General features: G+C 38.5%; 1 protein-coding gene across 4 annotated transcripts in view; it reads right to left on the reverse strand.

The window, feature by feature from the left end:
* The window catches only part of PARPBP (PARP1 binding protein), a 53,833-nt gene that overhangs the window by 43,391 nt on the left and 1,298 nt on the right, over positions 1–9,144 (reverse strand). For 2 of the 4 annotated variants that reach the window (XM_035341887.1, XM_035341881.1), the window contains exons 2-4: positions 8,541–8,693; positions 2,474–2,704; positions 289–396 (exon numbers count right to left, since the gene is read on the reverse strand). In XM_035341887.1, coding sequence (XP_035197778.1) covers positions 289–396; positions 2,474–2,704; positions 8,541–8,690 — 489 coding nt within the window. In that variant the 5' untranslated portion in view covers positions 8,691–8,693. Of the gene's footprint in view, positions 1–288; positions 397–2,473; positions 2,705–4,147; positions 4,309–8,540; positions 8,694–9,144 lie in introns of those variants that run through there. The other 2 variants (XM_035341897.1, XM_035341905.1) reach the window with 2 other exon arrangements.

The raw sequence follows: 9,144 nt of genomic DNA on the forward strand, positions 1-9,144 counted from the left end.
TCTCAGTCAAGACAATGTTTGAAGGATAATGTACTTGTAAAAAATATGTATTCCTTATTATTTAAAGACTAAATCTACATCAAGTGCCTGCCATAAAAAGGACTGTCTTCCAGAGACTAAATTTGTATACTTGCCCCATAGACACATGCACACACTGTTTTTTAAAAAACAGTAATATTTTAATAGCAATAACTGGAAAAGGAAACTTGTATTTCATCTTCCATTAAATTTCCCATATCTAAAAAACATTAAAAAGAGACATGTATTTTTTTTATTTTATTTTTTTACCTTTGCATTGCTCTGGTCCTGTCTGTTGACTGGTACAGGAGTAGAAGGAACACAATCACTATTTTCTGGTACATTCATTATGCCAGAAATAAATTCCAGCAGTTGAACCTTTAATAAAAAGAATTGAATAAATTTAAATACAAAGATGACTGAAACACAAAAGTAGTACTAAAACCAAGTAAAACTAGGATTTTCTCCAGCTTGCTAGTGTTTTGAACCCCACAAGCTAGTTTTTTGCTAGTCTCTAGAAATACAACTGCTTTAAGAGAGAAATGACATGTAAGATTCAAATTAACTCAGGAGAACTTTTACAGTTACTGCCCTAAAAGCAGCTGCTGGTTTTTTTTTAAAAAAAAAAAAAAGTTAATGCTATGCCATGATTATAAAGAAATCATTAATCCTCCGAAGTTTTCTACTTTCCCCATGAAAGTAGCAACAAATAAAAAGAAAAACAATTACATCTTCCTAAACTTCAGTCCTCCTTTATGTCTTTTGTAGGAATGTTTGAGTGCAGATTCTCTAAACTTCAGTAGGCAGTTTTGCTACAAGCATACGTGTCATAGACTCATACAACAATTTAGGTTAGAAGGGATCTTTTGAGATCACCTAGTACAGTTACTTGCTTGAAGCAGGACAAGTTAGAACAGGTTGCTCAGTGATGACTTGACGAGCCAAGTTTACAATCTCTAAAGGCAAGATTCCACATCCTCTCTGTGCAACCTGTTCTAGTATTTGATTACTTTTTCATGGACACAGCTTTATTCCTGACTCAGGAGGAAGAGTCCTTCCAAGCAATTGAAATATTCTGTCCTTTATTGACTAGTTTTTCCTCTAATAATGCAGCTTACCTTCCTGCAAGCAGTTAACTCCTCTCTTTAATTTTTCTAACAAGCTAGAAATAGGTGCAGCTACATCCAATGTTTATTAATTTTCATTATAAATTTCCTTTGTCTTGTGATCTTCCCATGCTCTAGAGAGCACAATCAAAATCATGTAGCATGCTTGTATTTTAATTGCTTATTTTAATCGCTACTAATACACAACCATCAGGCGCAGCCAACATGGGTTCAGGCAAGTCCCATCTCTCTGATTTTATATCCTTCTATGATAAGGCCACCCTCTTAGTAGACAAAGGGAAGACAGTGGATGTAATTTTTTTCTGTATTTTAGCAAGGTTTTTGATTTTGTCCCTCATGGTCCTTCTAGACAAGTTGCCTGTGAGAAAAACAGGCACACAGTATACTAAGTGAAAAGTTGGCTCAACAGTAGGATTCAAAGTTTTGTAGTGAATGGGACTACATCCAGCGGGGGGGCAGACATAAGGGAATGGCTTATAGCTGCATCAGGGTAGGTTCAGGCTAGATGTTATGAAAAACTTTATTACTGAGAAGTTAAACAATGGAACAGGCTTCCTATTGAGGTGGCTGATGACCCATGCCTGTCTAAGAGACATTTAGTGAATACTCTAAGTATCTTTTAACTCTGGGTCAGTGCCAAAGTATTATGACATTTTGGATTCAATTTTTGCAGATCCCTTCCAACTGTATCCATCTTATTCTGATCTTTGTTATCAGATCAAAATATATAACCAAATTTGTGTTATTTTCATAGTCAGAATGCAATATGTACTACAACTTCTCTAGCCTGGAGCATGGCCTCATGTGCAGCATTATAACATCTGAAGCCCAATAAACTGCAACAGATGCTTGACTGAGTAACTGAAGTGGAACCTCTTGGGGTCTCTGGAAAAATCTGACATGAAGGTACATGAAGAATATGGAGATTTTTTTTGCCTTTGAGAGTGTGGTATTCTTAAAACGAAAAAAATATTTGGACTGTCTATCAACATATATCCAAAACTCCATGACACATTAATCATTAAGCTTTGATTTAGCCACATCAAATCTCTACACTTCCGTTTTCAGTTCTGTTTGTGAAAGAAGAACAATATACTCAGTGGAGCTGTGAGCTACCCATCCAGCAGGACAGCAGAAATATGTAATTTTTGAATGGATCTAAGATCTCTTAAAGAAAGATTTAATAATTTAAAGTCATCTGTTCCTCCAGAGAAAGGGAAAGTAATCTGTGAATAATTCAAGACTTCAGCATATATTTTAGAAGCAATGTAAATCCATAACTAGAATCAGAAATATGGTAAAACAGATCAAGCAAACAAAGTACTTACAGGGGCTATGCTTTCCTCTTCAGATACAAGTGCAAGAGCATAGCACTTCTGACATATATCTATGATATCTAACATATTGCTGCTTGCTAAGAAGGTATCATAGGCTTTTTTAACGTCAGCATAATTTTCTGGTTCTTCCATGTTTTCATGTGATAATTCTAGTTTGTCATGTAACAAATATTTCCAAGTTTCCATCACATCATTAAGTGATACTGTGAAATCTCCATGGTGCTAATAGGACAGAAAAAAACAATATTATGTTTTATGTTCAGCATAGCTTTAAAAGTTACTTTAAAACAAGCTCTCTCTCTCTATATATATATATGTTCAAAAAAATCCAACTTATAAACTACATATTTGCATTTGTAATGAACTAAGTCTTACTTATAATTGAAGTGCTTCCAGCACTTTGGTCTTACAGCTGAATTTTTGGAATATAAAGTCCTTGTTCCTGGTCTTTAGAACACCAGGCATATATTTTGAACTTTACTCATAAGAAGAGAAATCAACTTCCACAGGACTACTGCAATACAGTTAATTATGTGCAGAAATTGTGTTCATCACCGCAGGCATTTACCTTCCAAAAGCAGTAAATAATATTAACATGCTTCAAGCAGTGATCTGGGAAAATATATGCCATCTCCAAACAAAAATGAGCTCCCCCCCCTGTTAATAGTTTACTATAATGTTAATAGCATTGCTACACAGATCTAACGAATGCATTAAAGCAACACACACCTAATTAGATCCCTTACTTATAAGTAACAACAACTATATGACACTATCTTATACCCAGCTTCAGGCCCCACACTCCCTTGCAGTGATTAGATTACATTCCCATGCACCCCTCTGCCCCCTACCCTTCTGTACTGGGTCTGGCTGGGATGTTAACTTTCCCTGCAGCAGCCCGTACAGTGCTGTGCTCTGCACTTGTAGCTAGAACAGCAGTGGTATCACACCAGTGTTGTGTCTGCTGCTGAAAAGTGCTGGCACAGCATCAGGACTCTCTCTGACCCTCCTAGGGGGTGGGCAAAAAAGTGAGAAAGAAACATCACCAGGGCAGCTGACCTAAACCAACCAAAGGGGTATTCCATACCATATGATGTCACACTCAGCAATAAAAGGTGGAAAAAGGAAGAAGAGGGGAGGGGTGGGCTCTCCTTGCGAAAACGTCTGTCCTCCTCCCGAACACCGGCTACATGCGTTGAGGCCCTGCTTCAAGGACGTGGTCAAGCATTGCTCATTTGTGGGAAGCAGAGAGTAATTTCTTTCCTCTGCACTTCCACATAGCCTCTACTTGTTTTGTTTTGTTATTCCCTTTCCCCCTCCCTCTTCCCCTTTCCCTTTTTTCCCTTTAGTTGAATTGTTTAATTAATAATAATATTTCCTTAATAATATATTTTTTTCTCTTTAATTAAATCATCCATATCTCAACCTGTGAGTTGTTCTTTCCTCTACTTCTTCCCCTCCTCATCTGAGGAGGGGGAGTGAGAGAGCGGTTGTGGTGTTCAACTGCCTAGCACGGTAAAACCACCACACCTTCACCCCTTCCCACTCGCACCCCCCAGTGAATTACAACTTGGCAGTCAATTAGAAGACTTAATAGTGATTAGTAGAGTTAAGTGCAAATAAAACGGACAAAAGATGACAAAATGTGCGTAGCACAGTAACTACCACCATGCTATCAGCAACTGAAGAATCTTTCCCTATTCTAGGCAAAAATAAAATTCAAATGTATCTGAGTAACATTAAGAAGCTGGTTTCACAGCTGCAGTCCCTTCCCCTTTCCTACTCTTCAGAGAAGAACACTCCGTTGACCTTTGATAGGCAGAAACAAAGTACATCAACAGGAAGGACTAACATCACATTTGATTTACCTATCAGTTATCTTTTTGCCCCCCAGAGGATTAACATAAAGATAAGGGCATCTGCTATAACTGAATTTATACATATAGGGGTATGTCAAATAATGATCCCTAAGCACTTCTGAGATGAAGAAACACTTAACTGTAAAGCAATAGCTTGCAGTTTTATTATGCGGAAACCAAAATGGAAAATGTAGAAAATGCTTTTTATTTAGCGAAGAGACGAGACTAAAAATAAAAGACTAAACATAGCATTATGGACTACATACAATCTTATTTATAAAGTGGAAAACTAAAGGACCAACATCATTAGCAAAGGTGGCATAGTTGGGGGTTACAAGAACAACAGCAAGGCACAAGTGAAAAGCAGAAAGGTAAAGAGTCACAGAAGGCAGGAACAAGTAGGCCTGGAATTCACAGTCTTAAATCAAAAAGAGTAAGTGACATCCCTCTTATTTGGGTAAAACTGAATGACGTGTTAACTGGATTGCATCTTACAACCTTCACTGTCAGCAAGAAGACAGAGGAGAGTTTAGGTAATGCTGCACTTGGGTACAGTATATAATGCTATTTATAGAATCTCTTATTTAAAGGAGATGAGTATTGTCAATGGTTTAAAAACTGCAATATTGAGAAAGCAATAAAATGAATTCAATTCCTTTAAGCAAAACTACATTCACAAAGAATTACAGTCAGAATCTAAGTTAAAATACATAGCAAAGACTCTGCTACTCATCTGGGAGCCCCCATCACAAGAAGGGCATAGACCTATTAGAATGAGTCCAGAGGAAGGCCACAAAGACAATCAAGGGGCTGGAGCATCTCTCCTACAACGACAGGCTGTGGGATTGTTCAGAAGAGAAGGTTCCACAGAGACTTTAAGGGGTCCTCCAGCAAAGCTGGGGAGGGACTCTACCAGGGAATGTAGGGATAAGACAAGGGGGAATGGCTTTACACCAAAAGAGTGTCGATTTAGATTACACATTAGGAAGACATTCTTTGCTATGAGGGTGGTGAGGCACTGGCACAGGCTGCCCAGAGAAGCTGTGGATGTCCCATCCCTGGAGATGTTCAAGACCAGGTTGGATGGGGCTTTGGGCAACCTGGGCTGATGGGAGGTGTCCCTGCCCATGGCAGGGGGAAGTTGGAAATAGATGGCCTTTAAGGTCTCTTCCAACCCAAACCATTCTATATGTACTCTTTCCACTTCAGCCCCTCCAAAAATTAAGTATGTAATAATATTATAACAACTCAAATATTAAAACAGCAGTTGATCAAAGAAGAAAAAGTCTCATTTTAACTTGGTACTTCTGGAAGAATTTGTTTCAAAACAAAGTAGAACTTCAATATGGTATCTAGTAAACCAAAGCCATTGCTTGGAAGACAAAGGACATGCAGAGATTAGTAAAGTTTCTATTAGTGCTGCAAAAATATTTTAAATCCAAGTAAAATTGCACTCCAGATAATAGCTTTCATGATCAGCTGCTCACTGTAGTAGTGTATTCTATTGCTTACACAGTCAATTGTCACAAGTCTGATGTTAAACAAAAAAATAAGCAAATGTGTGATGGTTTCCAACAAGCATATGCCAGCTGACTAACGTGTAAAGGACGTTCATAAAGTTCTGGACTTTCATTCCATGATAGACACTGCAAGTATTGTGTGTTTCATAGGCATAGAAACAAAATGTTATAAAGCATCTTCACTTCCTGTGCTTCTTGATAATGTAGCACATTAAGAATCCAAGGAGACTTATTTTAGCATGTTTGAAATCCAGTAGCAACATTTCATGCCTAAAGACACCTTTTTAGTATTTTGTAGGTATTGTGAATTTTCTAGGGCCAACTACATAGCAAAGCTGTTTCTATTTTGCCAGTCTCCAACCCTACACAGAGCCTTTAGCACTTGCATGTGCTCTCTTCTAAGAGGGAGGCTCCCAAACTGTGGCCTATAAAGCACATTAAGCAATATAAAGCAAGACTTTGAATGAGTTTGCTATTCCAGTCAATGTTGATAGGGCTGTATACAGATTTAGAAACTCATCCATATAAGAGCAAATATAGAGACATAAGCATCTGATAGCTGTGACTTCGAAGTCTTGCAGAAGCAAAGGCAATGAACTTTCAGGCCAGGATCTCAGGCTTAGAAAAGCCGGTAAAACTTGCACAACTAATAGTTTGGGACTGCACAACGTTTTAGAGGGTAGTCCTCAGTACAAGAGGCACACTGACATACTGGACAAAGCCCAGTGAAGAGCCACAAAGATGATCAAGGCATCCCTCCTCTGAAGAGGGGCTGAGAGTGCCAGGGCTGTTCAGCCTGAAGAAGAGAAGGCTCAGCAGGGAACACGTCAATGAGTACAAACAGCTGAACAGAGGCTGCAAGGAAGAGAGCCAGGCTCCTTGCAGTAGTGCCCCACTGACAGGAGAAGATGTAACAGGCACAAACACAGGAGGGTCCATCTGATTATCAGGAAAGACTTCTTTACTATGAGGGTTACTGAGCCCTGGTACAGCTTGCCTAGAAAGCCTATGAAATCTCCCTCCTTGGGAGGGAAAAATCTCCTTCCTTCCCTGGGACTCAAAAGATGTTTATATTAGTGTTCTTAGGACACAGTCCTAGGAAAGAGTTTCTAGGTGGCCCTGCTTCTATACAGGTAGGTCCACAGGTACAAACACAGTCAACAAGACACTCTCAATTGAACTCCACCTTGAAAATGATTACTTTGATTTCAAACTTCAAGAAAGGTGGCTCTTCTTGAAAGTTTACCTCCGTTTTTTTTAGGCCTATAATAACTTCTACCTAGATTGATTAGTAACTTTCACTACAAACTATATGCCACCAATGGCTTTATACCTTATAGCTACAAAACAAGGGACTTTCAGAGGAACTCAAATTATACATTTTTTTCCCTTTCATCCCTACTATTCCGTTAACTTTTCTCATGCTGTTTGCTACCATATACTTAGTGAAATTTAAGACTAAGTATGAGACTTCAATGTTTCTGGAGTTCTCCAAAGGGCTGTGACAAGACACATTGGTCAGCTGGGTAAGGAGCAAACTGTTCTTCATCCCTTGACATATCTTATACACATGCAAAGAACACTGCACGCTTCCTAGAGGTACTGGGTACACGCTCACAGCTCAGATGCATAGGACTTCAACTGGGGAGCCTTAAGAAAAACAGCAGCCAAGAATGCAATGTTGCAAGCAACTTGTGCAGCCTATACCCAATTCATCTTACACTTATTCTTCTGATGTCATTCCTAAGCATTTCCAGAACCCTCAGCAAAAAGATAAAAGGATAATCTTGAGCTGAGCAGCAGGCCAATGAATTGCCCTGATGGGAGAAGAGCATCCCAAATGCTACAGTTATCTCATTTTGCTCTACAGCAAACAAGAAACATTCAGTAGAAATAACCTGAAGTTACACAAACAAACAAAATACACTAGTATTTAAAGCTGAAGACTCAGATACATACTTGAAATACTTCTATCCTCTCATCTTTCTTGGTGTTCTTTTCCTAAGCCCTAATTTGACAAAGTGTTTCAGTATTACTTTTACAGCATTTCGTGGCATCAAACATTCAGATGAAACACTGAAGTGAACAAAATGGCTGTTTCAAGTAGGTACCCGAACAAAAAGTCCAGTAAGCAAACGCAATTTAAGATGCACTAAGTACTGTGAGAAACAAAGTTGTGGTTTTGCAATAGATGTTTCTGCAGTGGAAAATCCAATAACCTTGCATATTCAAAAGTGATTGTGCAGGCATGACAGTAGCATAGCAGTGGCAAGTATGTTAAGCAGATAAGGGGGAGGTCCCACTGTCCCAGAATAAGGAGGATAGCTAAGAAAAACAGGATGAGCAGTACGAAATCAGTAAAAAACAAAAATCAGAGGCCCTCTACTCACAAGAGAAGGATGAAAAGGAGAAATTAATGGTTCATCAAATAAAATTGTACATATATGGTATAGTAATAAGCATTGAGTAGGTTGTGAACCTGTAGTACTCAGCCAATGAGAAAACGGGACAAATCAGGTGTCAGGTAATAGGGAATATAAGGTTATGATAAACTATTACTGTGCACTTCTGCTTGTGGGATGCCTGCTATTGCAATCACAAATAAGATACAGAACACCCTGTGTGAAAAAAATTGAGATTTTTCTCACAGTACCAAGAATGTTCTGAAAGAATGCTGACCTGTTTATTGACTTCAGCCATTGACAGTTGTAACGCCATCAGCATGCAATCTGCTCCACATACAGTAGTCCTTTCTGAGTTTGAAAATAAGCGCCATTGTCTTCTGAAACATTTGATCAAGTTTAAAATCTTTTGCTGGAAATCAACCATTTCCTAGAGTAGAACACAGAATTAAGAGAAGTAAATGCAAATATAACTACGTAAGAGAGGCCTACACACGTTTTCCCCCTCCATTAAGCTGCACATCTGCTGTTGTTTATTCTTTCACATCAAGTCCACAGAATAAGTTCTTTCCACTAAACATATAGCGCATTAAGACTCACCTCACTAATAACAGAGCAACTATGAAGAGGCAGGGTAGAAAGTGCTTATGCATGATGTCTTCACAAAGACCCCTGATTCTTCTTGTATATTTTACTAACATGAAAGAATAGAAAAGTTATTACAAAGGACACTTTTGTCTTGGCAAGGACTGAATCTGAATACCCTAAAGTATATCTTCAGTACTACCTGCTTTCACTGTTCGTTCAGTCCATATCTATTAGAACAGTTTAAAACTGGAAAGGAGACATTCATTATTGTTTCCAAAAGTCATTAAAGACAC

This window comes from Oxyura jamaicensis, chromosome 1 (genome assembly GCF_011077185.1).
Source record: "Oxyura jamaicensis isolate SHBP4307 breed ruddy duck chromosome 1, BPBGC_Ojam_1.0, whole genome shotgun sequence".
Lineage (NCBI taxonomy): Eukaryota > Metazoa > Chordata > Aves > Anseriformes > Anatidae > Oxyura > Oxyura jamaicensis.